The sequence below is a fragment of the Puntigrus tetrazona genome, chromosome 20, assembly GCF_018831695.1.
Source record: "Puntigrus tetrazona isolate hp1 chromosome 20, ASM1883169v1, whole genome shotgun sequence".
In the NCBI taxonomy this organism is placed as follows: Eukaryota; Metazoa; Chordata; class Actinopteri; order Cypriniformes; family Cyprinidae; genus Puntigrus; species Puntigrus tetrazona.
The window spans coordinates 1,848,054-1,862,563 of record NC_056718.1 but is presented as its reverse complement, the minus strand read 5'-3'; the positions used below and the strand labels follow the sequence as shown (position 1 = coordinate 1,862,563).

The 14,510-nt window shown below is 37.8% G+C and overlaps 1 protein-coding gene across 6 annotated transcripts in view; it reads left to right on the top strand.

The window, feature by feature from the left end:
• The window catches only part of myo6a (myosin VIa), a 36,165-nt gene that overhangs the window by 13,729 nt on the left and 7,926 nt on the right, over positions 1 to 14,510 (top strand). For 5 of the 6 annotated variants that reach the window (XM_043219219.1, XM_043219218.1, XM_043219217.1 and 2 more), the window contains exons 5-27: positions 1,241 to 1,370; positions 1,554 to 1,659; positions 1,786 to 1,841; positions 1,934 to 2,031; positions 3,487 to 3,651; positions 3,905 to 3,985; positions 6,620 to 6,800; positions 7,937 to 8,081; positions 8,161 to 8,318; positions 8,433 to 8,524; positions 8,973 to 9,045; positions 9,165 to 9,292; positions 9,369 to 9,464; positions 10,177 to 10,347; positions 10,850 to 10,888; positions 10,994 to 11,087; positions 11,585 to 11,715; positions 11,866 to 11,943; positions 12,113 to 12,242; positions 13,048 to 13,138; positions 13,292 to 13,442; positions 13,524 to 13,732; positions 14,127 to 14,205. In XM_043219219.1, the coding sequence (XP_043075154.1) occupies positions 1,241 to 1,370; positions 1,554 to 1,659; positions 1,786 to 1,841; positions 1,934 to 2,031; positions 3,487 to 3,651; positions 3,905 to 3,985; positions 6,620 to 6,800; positions 7,937 to 8,081; positions 8,161 to 8,318; positions 8,433 to 8,524; positions 8,973 to 9,045; positions 9,165 to 9,292; positions 9,369 to 9,464; positions 10,177 to 10,347; positions 10,850 to 10,888; positions 10,994 to 11,087; positions 11,585 to 11,715; positions 11,866 to 11,943; positions 12,113 to 12,242; positions 13,048 to 13,138; positions 13,292 to 13,442; positions 13,524 to 13,732; positions 14,127 to 14,205 (2,682 nt within the window). Of the gene's footprint in view, positions 1 to 1,240; positions 1,371 to 1,553; positions 1,660 to 1,785; positions 1,842 to 1,933; positions 2,032 to 3,486; positions 3,652 to 3,904; positions 3,986 to 6,619; positions 6,801 to 7,936; positions 8,082 to 8,160; positions 8,319 to 8,432; positions 8,525 to 8,972; positions 9,046 to 9,164; positions 9,293 to 9,368; positions 9,465 to 10,176; positions 10,348 to 10,849; positions 10,889 to 10,993; positions 11,088 to 11,584; positions 11,716 to 11,865; positions 11,944 to 12,112; positions 12,243 to 13,047; positions 13,139 to 13,291; positions 13,443 to 13,523; positions 13,733 to 14,126; positions 14,206 to 14,510 lie in introns of those variants that run through there. The other variant, XR_006247211.1, reaches the window with a different exon arrangement.

The window sequence follows — 14,510 nt, the reverse complement described above, 5'->3', positions numbered from 1 at the left end:
CTGCAAATGAATACTCGCAAAACAACCAAATACAGAAACGCTATGCTAATACGCACAGACCACTTCGGAAATGTTAAAAGTGACAAACATGGTTGGGATACCAGTGTCTACTCTTCCTCATCATGTGATTCCTTGGCTTTTTTTAATATATTTAGCTTAAGCTGACAAAATATATAATCACTGTGAAACATAATGTAATCATGGGCAACTTTCACAACTTCCCAAAAATGACCATGGTTTTACTATAAAACCAAAACAAACCATTGTTAGTATAGTAGCAGTATTTATTTATGTATTACTATGTGTATAAACACAGTTTTATTAGGAAAATCATTTTTTAAGGGATCTGATGAAGTCTGATGCACATTTCTTAATTTGGTCGTGTTGTGAGCTGCATGTTTTGTCCAACAGAAGACGTTTTCATAATTTGCTGGTGTCCGTTTGTTGCATGTTTTGTTTTGTTTTTTGGCTGAATGTGAACAGCGGTGCATTCAAAGCTCAAATGGAAAAGGTTCACTGTGTACTGCACATATATCATCTAGACCAGTGGTTTTCAAACGTAGTCCTGGAGACCCTCTGTTTTGCACACTTTTCATGTCTTCCTAATTTACACACCTGATTCAGATCAACAGCTTATTAGGAAGGAGCTCCATGAACTCAAATGAGCGTGTCGGAGAAACATGCTAAGTGTGCAGAACAGTGGGTCCCCAGGAACACGATTGAAAACCACAGGTGAATAGAGTATACTTTTAACAACGTGTGAAACAAAGAAAACAGCAAAAAAACGGAAAACTTTACTGGAACCAGAAGACCGCTTAGAGCTGAAAAAAAGGAAGGAATATTTATTTTTAAACATTCAATAAATACTGTTTTTAATATTTTTGTACATTATATTAAGTTATTAAAAATACAGGTGTTTTTAGAATAATTATTCTTTTTTATTAAATTATTATACAATTATAATAATATTACAATTTAAATTTTATTAAATTGTTAACAATTTGATGCAAAGACTGAAATGTTTACTTTCTAAATGAAGATTTAATTAAATTTGTCCTGTACTGTTATCGTAATGAATAAAAAAGCCTCATTTAAAAAAAAAAAGATTAAATAAATAAATAAAGGACTTGCTCATTTATATTATTTCTTTTTAAAAAAAATCTTGAAATGGTTGTTTGCCAAAAAATAAAAATGCATTAATTGGGTGCTTTCCTGTTTCTCACGCCGCTTTGTGTTGCAGACGTTTGTTGCCAACATCCTGATTGCTGTGAATCCATATTTTGAGATTCCCAAGCTGTATTCTCCAGAGACCATTAAACAGTACCAGGGCCGATCGCTGGGCACTCTGCCTCCTCATGTCTATGCAATTGGTAAGCAAGGCTGCAGGAAAAAGCAAGGGCTGTTTATGTGTGAGTGGGTCTAGGTGTGCGATACATTTAATGCAGGTGCAGTGTAATTAAGGCATCTACAAAAACATATACTATCAGCTTGTATAGATATTAATATTCTATATATGTATTTGTTTTTTTAATGTTTTTATTTGTTATATTTAGCGGATAAAACTTATCGCGACATGAAGGTGTTGAAGATGAGTCAGTCCATCATTGTGTCGGGAGAGTCAGGAGCTGGAAAAACAGAAAACACCAAGTTTGTTCTCAGGTATAGAAAGGTCTCAATATTATGTGCTGCATCATTAATAAAAGTGAGTTTATATAAGGCTAAGCACATCTCCATAAACCTTTTTACTCTTTACTTGTTTTATTCGCCTACGCTTTCCTCTCACAGGTACTTAACTACATCTTATGGTACAGGTCAAGACATTGATGAACGAATAGTTGAAGGTACGTTTGAATATACCAATGTGCTAATAACTAATTCAAGTCATAGAAAATGTGGCAAATAAACAGCTTTTTTTATGTTTGTTTGTTTGTAGCAAACCCGCTGCTCGAAGCGTTCGGAAATGCCAAAACCGTCCGAAACAACAACAGCAGTCGCTTTGGGAAGTTTGTGGAGATTCACTTTAACGGAAAGGTGTGTTTTGTACAAAACTCAAAACTGTGACGCTTTTTAAATAACGACGTACAATTTCAGCTCGTGAATGTGTTTCAAAAACACCATTATGCCAGCTCTACGTCAAAGGGTCCCATGAGTCCAGGCTTCAGGAGACATAAACACAGCAACAAGCACTCCCAGGATCAATCATGTCATCCTTCATTAGCCTCTTCACTGGTAATCAATACAACTAGAGAGTAAAGACAGGGCAGAAAAAGAGAGATACATGGCAAACACTTAAAATGACTTTAGTATATCCTCAAATAACTCTTAACTACTAACTACTTACTACAGCTTTTGCCTAATTACTGTTACTATTACTAGGAACTATTACTAATAGTTGGCAAGCTAGTTTATTAATCAGGATTAAAAGATAGCAATATGATCATGCGGAATAAGACATTAATGTGGGCTATGTAAGTAGTAATAAATAACCAATATGCTGCTGGGTAGAGGCCACCTACTATGCACAATTCACTTTTTCATGTTTTTAGAAGATATTTTTGCGTTGGCAGTGTGTGTGAACAGCCACCCTATAATGAGTTTTTTTTTTTTTTTATGTATATATAAATTGTAAGCAGCGTCTCAGAACAAGCCATTCTCAGTATCTGTAAAATGCAATGTCACAAGCCCTGCCCACGCTCAATCTGCCGTGTTTATCTTTACGCTAGAGTTTTTAAAAGCAGCATTCAAGCAAGAAATATCTTCTTGACATGCATAGCTATTATAAACATTTCTTTCGCCACTGTTTTCTTTCACAAACATATCCTGCTGTGTTTTTGTAACCGTTGCATGTTTATAACATAAACTTGTGACATCTAAGCGCAATAAGACGTGAAAGAAAGCCATAGATCTGAATTTAAAAATGATATGGCTTTATAATGCATGATGTCAATGTGGTAGACATGAGAATCAAAACCAATTACACGTTTTTTTAGCAGAGTATCTCAGGGGTGAACTATAAAGACAGCCCTATTCTGGAAAAAGGCACATTGAGCAGCAGCTTATTTGCGTTTAAAGAGAATTGCACTAAAACAGCCTCTTTCCACTTTCACTCAAAATAGCCGTTTTCAAAATTATATTAATATGAATGATCTGTGGGTTTTTTACAGCTAATACTTGACAGACATGTTCTGGGGACTCCTGAGGCAATCTGTTATTATTATTATTATTATTATTATATGCATATTACAGTGCAGTACAAAAAGGGACATAATAGGTGTCCTTTTAATCAATCGATTAATCACTTTTGTTATTGTTACATAGCGAACTTTTTAAGACTAAAACCTTGAGTTTGTAATTGTTGTACGCAGAGTGTGACTCTATAGTATTAGTTGTTGTTGTTGTGATTAATGTGATGTAATGAGTACTGTAGTTATGTTAATGTGCTATAGTTACACGTTTATTTGAACGCAGTGCTGGTTTGTTTTCCAGAACGCAGTAGTAGGTGGTTTTGTGTCCCATTACCTGCTGGAGAAGTCCCGTATCTGCACGCAGGGTCAGGAGGAGAGGAACTATCACATCTTCTACAGGCTGTGCGCTGGAGCTCCTGAAGACATCAAGGAGAAGTTCCACCTCAGCTCTCCAGACTGCTTCAGGGTTTGTGAACACCACTTCAGTCTGACACATACACTTACTCTACAACATGTGATGTCACAGTCTCTGTGAAGACGTCAACTAGCACCACGTCAGGTATTTTGACGTGCTTCAATTCAGTTAGAAACATTTCTGAGTGCGATCATGCAAGGTGTTGAGAAATGTAAGATTATGCTATTTAAATAAAGTAATTATTGAATGTCTGCCAGGTGTTCTTTCAAAAACATTTCTTGTGTACATTTTCTGTTCAATCCAGTATCTGTGTCGAGGATGCACAAGGTACTTTTCCACCAAGGATTCAGACAAGCTGATACCTCAAAACCGCAAGAGTCCAGAGGTAATGCATTCATTTTCAATTCATTCTCTGAATAATCTGATAGACTGCCACCAATTGTTTTTGTTAGTTTGGATGGGAAAGAATTGATTATGGACATCGGGCAAGACACTACAGTCAAAAACAATTTACTTTAAGGTCCAGTTCTTGCAATTAGCTAACCATTTATTGCGATGTTTGCCTCCAATAAAATCCCAATTTGATGCTTATTAATAGTTAGTAAAGTAGTTGTTCAGTTTAGGTATCGAGTAGGATTAGGTATGCAGAATAAGATCATGCAGAATATGCGCTTGATAGTACTAACTAAAGCCAATATGCTCGTATTACGCAGGCTAATAAGAAACTAGTTAATAGAATTGATCCCTAAAGTTTTACCACAACTTTTTTTTAGATTTTTATAAAATGTTTTAGGATACTGGAAAGAAAATGCTCAAAATACACTTAGATATTTATTTAATTGCGGTTTACATATGTATATGTGTATATATGTATGTATGTGTGTGTGTGTGTGTGTGTGTGTATAATATATGTATGTAGTTAATGTATGTTAAGGATTATATGACAGTAGGTGGTGGTGAGGTCTTTTAAGGGTCAGCCGAGGGTCACTGGTGGATTCTTGATTTATGGCATGAGTGATTCATCTCGTCCTTTGTCTCCGTTCTATGGCTTGATTTTTAATTCTCAGATACTAGGCCTTTTGTTAATAACCGTTTATCGTGAGTAATTGAGGCATGATTATGTTGGTACTAATCTGATCACCGCACTAATCATATGTAACATCATTGTCTGTGGTTGTGTGTGTTTTTGTGTGTCTGATACATCAAAGGATGAGAAGGTGAATATGTGTATTGTTCAATCAGAGGGGCTTCGCTTTTCTTTCCCTCCTTTTGTGTATAAATACATGACCTGGGTCCAATGTGTTTCATAATTACATAATTACAATTGTGGACTGTTGTATTGCATGGAAAGTGGTTTAATTTAATTAAATCGATTTTTTTTTAATATTCTGGTTTCAATACTAGTTAGTAGGGCTTCACGATTATGGCAAAACTCATTTTGATTATTTCCTTAATTCTAATTGCATTAATTACAAATATCACTGAATATTGTTAGCACTATAGTTTAAAGCAGCTGCATTCCATATTTTTACATGAACGTAAACAGGCTGAAAACAAAAATGTATTGACACTTTAAACGATTACTTAATTGTGTTATCATAACTGTAACAGCGATTAAAAAAAAAAAATCGATTAACTGTGCAGCCCTAATAGCTCATTTTGATTTGTCCCTTCCTTAAAAATCTGTGTAACGCTGGTTAAATATGAACTTTGTCAATGCAAACTTTATATAGTCTAACATCGTAAGATTTTCTTGCCATTTCCATGTAACACTTAAAAAAAAGCATATGAAATATATTTGACTCAGATCTTGTAAAAATGGGAACTTGCTTTCATTTCTTGGTAGCAAAACTGACATTGCCCTCCACTGTTTTGGGTAGCTAGTTTTGGCTTTTGCTAAGGTCATGGGATATTGTTCTCTTAATATTTCTATTTTTGTGATAAATAGTGGTGGTATAGCATTACAGCAGGCTGCTAGTGCGCTTTCAAAATCCACTACATTGAAGTAAACGATATTAATAGTGTACTCAGACACCCTTGCTGTCCATTAGCATCATCTGCTCCTCTCAGAGGACACTTTTCTCTTCAGCAGCTGCATTTGTGTACCAAAATACCTTTAGCTTCCTTTCGAGACTTTTTAAACAAAATGCCAGCAACTTATCAATTTATTGACAATAGTTTTGGCTCGGTTTTATCAGGCACCCGAGGGATGAAAAGGCTCTTGCCATTTAAGAATATTGACACGGTTACGCGAGTGTCACGAGGGGTTGGGGGTTTTGTGAAAAGCCATGGATAGCAGTAACGGAGTTTATTTTTGGCTGTCTCCAAATCACGTCTAATGGAGACAACTCCCAATTCACGCGGGTTAAGATGAGAAATCTTTCCACCGTATCACTGCTGCACTCGGATAATTGAAGAAAATCTGTGTTCTGCAGTGTCAAGATTGACCGAATAAAATACACATGGGAAAATGTTGAGGAAAACGAGTGCACTTCACAATATCAGACATCAAAGACTTGACTTGACCGACCATTTTCCTTTTGTCTGTACCTCATTTTATATCTTTCAGTAAATTGAATATAAATGTAAGTATGAAGATATAGGCTAATGGCAAGCTTTGTATGTAAGATTGGACTAGAGTTGAAACAACGATGAAAATACATTTTCTATCACAACAATATGAGCTCAGTTCCTCAGTCCCTGTGGCTTAACAAACCGGTTGGGAGACCCTTTGTTATTCGATGCTCCATCACCTTAGTGTCAATAGATAGCTGCATGTTTGTGCTGACAACAAACCGACCGGCTCGTGAATCAGGGAGCTTCTATGTTAGATCATCTTACATATCATCTCATATACATATATATAAGAGATGTTCTTCAAGCACACATGTGCTTTTGGTTATGTAGCACTGAGTAACAAAACGTGCAAATAAATTGATTACAGTTGCTGCGCTGGGTTTATTAGAAGTCAGGCTCCTGGATGAGCTCTTCTGAGTCTAACTTGACCGTTGCTCCTCAGTATCTGAAGGCAGGTCCTCTGAAAGACCCTCTGCTGGACGATCACGCCGACTTTAACAGAATGTGTGTGGCCATGAAGAAGATCGGTCTGGATGACACGGAGAAGCTCAACATGTTCAGGGTGGTGGCTGGGGTCTTGCACCTCGGAAACATTGATTTCGAGGAGGCTGGAAGCACCTCAGGTAAACGGAGGGCTTCGGCTATTAAACGCACACTCTTTGGGTGCTAACAATTAAAATTTCTCTTGCCAGCAGCTCGAGATGAATCATTTAAAGGTAATGACAGGGAAAATAAGCCCGTCTATAACAGTGTCTAAAAACTTGGAGGATTTATATCCTACTGTTTAGTTTGGAGAAAAATCGGTCAGTTACCAGTTAGACAAAATATGCTGACTTGAGTATATTTCATATTTTGTACATTATATTTTACGTAAAAGCGCAAGCCAGACGTGGATCTACTGGCATCTAAAAATATTGTGTATAATTTGTTAAAAAAATATGATATTTAGACTTTTTTAAATTCACATTAAGTTGACTAAAATACTAAAACTAAAGCTAAATATTGATATAAAAATGCCAAAATCACATAACGACATTGCAAAAACTAAAAACGAATGCTGAAAATATTAAATAAATAGATTATTGACAATATTGATATGTACTATGGTAAACGACACAAACTGTTCACACTACAGCGGTTTATTAAAGAGACTAAATAATCAGAATCAACTTTATTGCCAGGTATGTTTGCACATACGAGGAATCCGTTTTAGTGACAGAAGCTCACGATGAATAATACAAAAAACATGTCTCGTAGGGTATGATTTATTGAACCCATGTAACATGCTATGTACATATAAAACTGCAAGTCATTGAAAAGTCATGATGATAGGAATTACATTTGTGTGGCAGGTTGAGAATGCTTTTACATAAGTGACAATGGACCACAAATCCTGCTGAATAAATAAGCTTTGCACTGATGCGTGGTTTGTTAGGAGAGGACAGCTATTTGACAATCTAGACTCTGAGGCTGCACAAAAATCTATATATTGAAAAACGTTTTGATATATTTACAGTAGAACATTTACAAAATATCTTGGAAAATCATCTTTGACCTATACTGTGTATTTTTGGCTATTGCTATAAATACAAGTCAGCTACTTAAAGCTCACATGTTGGCTTAAAGTCATTATTCAGCACTGAACGTGGATCGCATGACATTTCCCTGACAAGAAGTTCACATTAGACATTAGCATGATTATATTTTGATGGAAATGTTTGTATTTACTGACTGGTGTTCACGTGTCTGTGTGTTTCAGGTGGCTGTGTCTTGAAGAAGACATGCGGTCAGTCTTTACAGTTCTGTGCGGAGCTGTTGGGTCTGGACGAGGAAGATCTGAGGGTCAGCCTGACCACCAGAGTCATGCACACCACTGCAGGGGGCGCTAAAGGCACAGCCATCAAGTAAGAGCCGCTCACACCCTCCGATGAGCAGGTGAACTGAGAGTCCAGAGGTAGCCATTCAGCTTGTTGTCTTCTGTAGGGTTCCTCTGAAGGTGGAGCAGGCCAGCAGCGCTCGTGATGCTCTGGCTAAAGCCATCTACAGCCGTCTGTTCGATCATGTGGTCACCAGGATCAACCAGTGCTTCCCCTTCGACTCGTCTGCTCACTTCATCGGTGTGCTGGACATCGCTGGCTTCGGTACAAGGCCGCCTACGCTCATGAATGCACTTTCCCACAAACTCACGCACCCGGTCATTCAACCGACCATCCCCTGACGTCTGCTCATACTGATTTTTGTCTTCTTTCCCCCAGAGTATTTTGAGCACAACAGTTTTGAGCAGTTCTGCATTAACTACTGTAACGAGAAACTCCAGCAGTTCTTCAATGAACGCATTCTCAAAGAGGTGAGTGTTTCAGCTGACGTGTGTGTGTGTGTGTGTGTGTGTGTGTGTGTGTGTGTATGATCTGCTCAGTTACTGCAGCTCATCCAGTTAGAATTGACGTCTTTCTCAGTACTACAGTAAACACACAAAATAAACATTAATGTTACAAAAAGGTCCAGTTTTTAAAAAATTTCTGTTGAGCCAAGAATCCTGAAAAAATGTGGGGTTTTTTTACACAATATTGCGTTACTTGTTTGCGTAACAACTTTTTGTTTGTGGCAAATTCACTTCAAGGGAATCGTTTTTTGCATGTACAAGTTTTGTAGAATCACCTAAAACAGATGTTTTGTTGCTGCACTGATTAAAAATGCTAAACGTGTCCGTTCAGAATTGTTCAGCGGTCAAAATTATTCATTGTGAGGCATGAACCGGACTGATATTATGTCTGGTGTTCGTGTCTGGTTAACAGGAGCAAGAGTTGTACCAGAGAGAAGGTCTGGGGGTCAATGAGGTCCATTACGTTGATAATCAGGACTGTATAGGTCTGTGTCTCATTGAACATGACTACACTACACTGATTTGATGCATCTAAATAAATCAGAACTCAGAAACCTCAGTTTGATGATTGAATGGATCTGCCTGTGCATCTTCTCTTGTTCAGACTTGGTGGAGGCGAAGTTAGTGGGCATCTTGGATATCTTGGACGAAGAGAACCGTCTACCTCAACCCAGCGACCAGCACTTCACCGAAACAGTCCACAGCAAACACAAGGACCATTTCCGCCTGACTGTGAGTCACGCTTCGCCTTTACTTTACGGCGCTCCAGTTCAGTGGCTTTATTCTTCGAATCTTTCACCGTCTGCAGGTTCCCAGGAAGTCCAAGCTGACGGTGCACAGGAACGTCAGAGACGATGAGGGCTTCATCATAAGACACTTTGCCGGAGCAGTCTGCTATGAAACGGTACTCACACGCTCTATTTAGGGAGAAAACAAGGCACTTTTTTCAGATCTTCAGGATTTCTAAATATAAGAGATTTTAGACGGTCGTCCATGTTATTGCATGGGTTCACCAGCATTAAACTAAAACTAATCAAAAGTGACAGTACAACAGTTGTAATAACACACAACTTCTATTTGACATTCACTTCTGAACAAAGAATTCTGAATAAAGAATGTTTTCCTGTGTGTTGCCAGAATTTGATCACTTTGATTAATTTGCCTAAAGTTATACTGAGCCTGTATATCACTTTTAAATTGAAAAAGCATCTCCCATTGTGCATTTATCCCAGTGTAAATAAGGCTTTAAAATATTTTTGATATAAATAACTGTTATATTCTGTTCATCTTTTTTTTTTTTTAATCTTTGAATTCTAAAACTTTGAATAATTAAAAAAAATAAATAAATCAGATGGATATACGAAACAGCAAAGCTACATTGTAACCAATGCCGAAGGTAAAAAATTAATAGTTTAGGTTACATTGACAGGGATGTTGGTATATCTTGGATCTGACACAGGGGCACGTTAACGGTTCTGTTCAAATAAACTCTCATCCTGCTCAGTGAGTCAAATATCAGCCTGTGATTGCTGCGTTTTAAACCAAACTTTGAAATCATCTTCTTTCTAGTGAAGGAAGTTTAGTTTGATGTAGATATTTTCCCACTCTCTTTTCAGACTCAGTTCGTGGAGAAGAATAACGATGCTCTTCACATGTCCCTGGCGAGTCTGGTGAGCGAGTCGAGGGATAAATTCATCGGGGAGCTCTTTGAGAACTCTAACCACTCCAAAGACACCAAGCAGAAGGCCGGCAAACTGAGCTTCATCAGTGTAGGCAACAAATTCAAGGTCAGTCTCGAAATCACGGTCTCATATCTTATTTGGTGTAACATAGGCCTTCAAACAGGAATTGCGACACGGCAATAATGTGATTTATTAAACTCAGTCAAAACATTTTGAATCCATTCACAATCAGTGGAACGTGATCTTAACTTAATGTCCTAATGTTTTTTTCATAAAGAAATATAATAACACTTATGACTGGTTTTGTGCTCCAGGGTCACATATTAAACTCCATCTGCTATGTATTTCACCATAAACTCTTCTCTGTGCTCGTCCTGTCAGAAAGACTAAGATCATTATCTAGCACGTTCAATATTGAGAATTTAAAGGCATCTTTCATGCGTTTCTTCAAAAAATATTACTATCGTGTTAGGAAAATCCAATATCAGTAGACCTATAAATCATACAGAAAGCTTCAGTTTAATTCATATTGAATTAAATCGGGCAGGCATAAAAAGTTTTGCAATTAATAACCAGGTGGAGTTGTTTATTTCTTCATATTTTTCAGACACAACTGAATATTCTTCTAGAGAAGCTGCACAGTACTGTAAGTCTTCATGGCCGACTTCGATTTTTGTTGTTGCTTTGGCTAAATGCTTAAACTGGAAGAAACTAGGTTTGTGTGAATTACAACAGGTCACTTGTGTTTCAGGGTTCTAGTTTCGTCCGCTGCGTGAAGCCCAATCTGAAGATGGTCAGCCATCATTTTGAGGGAGCTCAGATTCTGTCTCAACTACAGTGCTCAGGTTAACACACACACACACACACACACACTCATCACATTACACAGAGCTGCCGGTGTCACATTGTTTCCTGCGGGTTTTGATTGATGTGACGTGAAAATCCAGCGAAAACTATTTTAAACAGCATTTCAATAGCTGTTCATTATGTGTTCATGAGAATATTTGCATCTTCCCCAAATTTCTCTTTTTCTCTTGTCTTTTGAGTTTCCGAATAACACTGAGGTTTTTTTTTTTTTTTTCATTGATGCATAAAAACAGATGCAAACATTCTTTTAGGTTTTGCCTAAATGATCTATAAACTGTTCAGTTTTTTAAATCTAGATATTTTAGACTATTATTTATCCTACAAGACTACAAAAATTAAAAAATTCTACAAAATTATTGAAGCGTCAAGGTGACAAACAGTGTTCAGTCAGAATTTGAAGGACTGCTTCGGGATGAAATCAGTTAATGTTCTGCTTGTCCGTTCTCTGACTGTGTTTCTGTGTTCGTCCGCTCAGGGATGGTGTCAGTTCTGGATCTGATGCAGGGTGGCTTCCCCTCTCGAGCGCCGTTCCACGAGCTCTACAACATGTACAAGCAGTATATGCCCGCCAAACTGACACGACTCGACCCTCGACTCTTCTGCAAGGTGCGTGTTACGTCCGCGACTTGACCACAGTCAGTAATGCGCTGGATGTCAGTAAAGCTTCCCAGCAGCTACCGCAGAGTGTAGTAACTAACTAGCGTAATAACTAAATGAAAAGCATTCATATGTTGTTTTTTTTCCTCTCCACTACAGGCTTTGTTCAAAGCTCTCGGCCTGAATGAAAATGATTATAAATTTGGTTTGACAAAAGTTTTCTTCAGACCTGGAAAGGTGATGTATCTTCCTTATGTGCGCTTTTTATTTCATCAAATGAAAAGAAAGAAACTATTTTTGGAAAAAGAAAAGTAATTTCTTCATGCAAAGTGCTCTTTTTTTGTCCTATTTGAATTTTTCTGGTTGTGACCGTAAATTCATTTACTGACTGATTTGATGTCACTAGTTTGCAGAGTTCGATCAGATCATGAAGTCAGATCCCGATCATCTGGCTGAACTGGTGAAGCGTGTCAATAAATGGCTCATCTGCAGCCGCTGGAAGAAGGTGCAGTGGTGCGCCCTGTCCGTCATTAAATGTACGTAACGAACTGATTGCTAGTCTTCAATTAGGGCAAGCTACGGCGACGTTGGGTTCAGTATCGCAAATTAGTCTCCTACAAAAGCGAACGCGATATTGCTGAGCTTGTCAGTGATCTACGGGTCTGTGTGTTAACTGCCGCTTCAACGGCTGATGGAGATTTATCGCTAATCAAAGAACGTGCTTTACTGACGAAATGTACGTGAATATATCGTTTGTGTACAAAATACAGATACTCTGCAGAAAATGCCATTGGTCTAGACTTAGACCCATTAGACTTTAGATTCAGATTAGATGCATCTTTGTAAACACCGTTGAGAGAGTTCCCTTGCATTCTGAATACAACCCGGAATCCGGGATGTTTTTTCAATTTAAATTAAAACTAAAAGAATTTTGTATCGCATGAATCTACGATAGAACATGGTGAGCATACATCTTTAAACGGAGAAATTCTACACTCTTATCTACTAAATGCGCTCATTTCAGATGAGATGCTTGCTTCAGGTCTTGGAAAAACAAGACCGTTACGTGATTAGCTAAAAAGATTTAAACATTTGTTATGTTGTATGTGTTCTATCGTGAATAAAATGTCGGCTCGTGTGATTTTAAAGTCTTTTATTCAAACATTTCCAGAATTCAGGTTGTATTTTGGCTTGCATTTGGAGAACAAAAAGGAATAAAACAGTATGGATACAGCTAAACCAGAGAATAAATACAGAAGAAAAAAAATAATCACAGAAATGAACAAATAAAGGACTAAAATAATGTTGTATACCCTGTTTTTTGTTTCTTTGCTCTGTCAGTAAAAAACAAGATGCAGTACCGAGCCAAAGCGTGCATCCAGATGCAGAAGACAGTTCGTATGTGGCTGTGCAGGAGGAAACACAAACCCCGGTGGGCAGCTCTTCCTCTCTTCTTCAGCGTTTTTTTAGTGATGGAAAATAGTGGCATGCTGTCGGTTACTGCAAGAAATCATTGTCTAGCAGGCAACTTTGTTCATAACCATTTAAAACTCAAATATCAAGCTTATTATTGTTTGTGTGTTAGGATTGATGGGCTGGTGAAGGCGCAGAACCTGAAGAAGAGGATGGAAAAGCTGAACGAGGTGGTGTCCGGACTAAAGGAGGGAAAACAGGAGATGAGCAAACACATGCAGGAGCTCGACTCCTCTATCAACGCCCACATACGGAAGATAAAGGTGTGTGACGTTTTCCTGAAAAGCCCTGTTCCTCTTTTAACCTACAAGAGCTGCAGATGAAGAGCCGTATCTTCTCTGTAGAGCACTGTAATGAGCCGCATAGACATCGACCATGAGCACCAGGCTCTGGTCACGCGCTCACAGGAGCTGCTCAGCGCCATGCAGAAGAAGAAACAGGAGGAGGAGGAGATGGAGCGCCTCAGACGCATCCAGGAGGAAATGGAAAAAGAGAGGAAGAGACGTGAAGAAGAGGAGCAGAAGCGCAAACGAGAGGAAGAGGATAGACGCCTGTGAGTATATATCTGGATTAACACGTGACTAACCCAGATTACTTTTTTGGTTAATTGTATATCAGACGGTATTTTCCGTATAATAAATCCAGACGAGGACAGTAAAGCACCATCAAACTATTTCAATTAAAGTAAGTATTAAATCAATTAAAGTCTGTCTGTATTGGTTCCATTGCTGATTAAATGAATAGGTCTTATTATTCATATAGGCGCGTTTTTGTTTGGTTGGTTTTTTTGGGGGATATCTACAATGATCTCCAATCATGTAGTCTTTAAAATGCACAGATTTTTCTTTTCTGATAACTAATTTCACTCGGAGAGAAAAGATCAGTCATTAGCTGTGGCTTTATCGTCTCTAACTCAAATGAAGCTTCTATCTGTCTGTCTGTTTTAGAAAAGCCGAGATGGAGTTGAAGAGGAAACAGGATGAGGAAGAGCGCAAGAAAAGAGAGGAGGAGGAGAGGAGACTGCAGGTGACCTCGGCTTTATTATTTCTTCTGCGTTTTCCCTTCACATCCATCCCTTAACATAGTCTGAAATTAACCGTCTGCCGATAGGTGAGAACTTCCTGGCTGGGAATGATTCCTAAAAGCTGGCTATTTTGAAAAAAATAAAAAAGATAGATGGACATTTTTTTTTTTACATTTTTCAAAATTTACTGTAACCATACTTAAACATTAAGTAGTTTTTTTGGAATTTGATGCAAAGATTAGTGTTATAAATGGACAAAAAATTTAAACCTAATGCTTTGAAGTATTTACAATGCTGAGGACCTGTC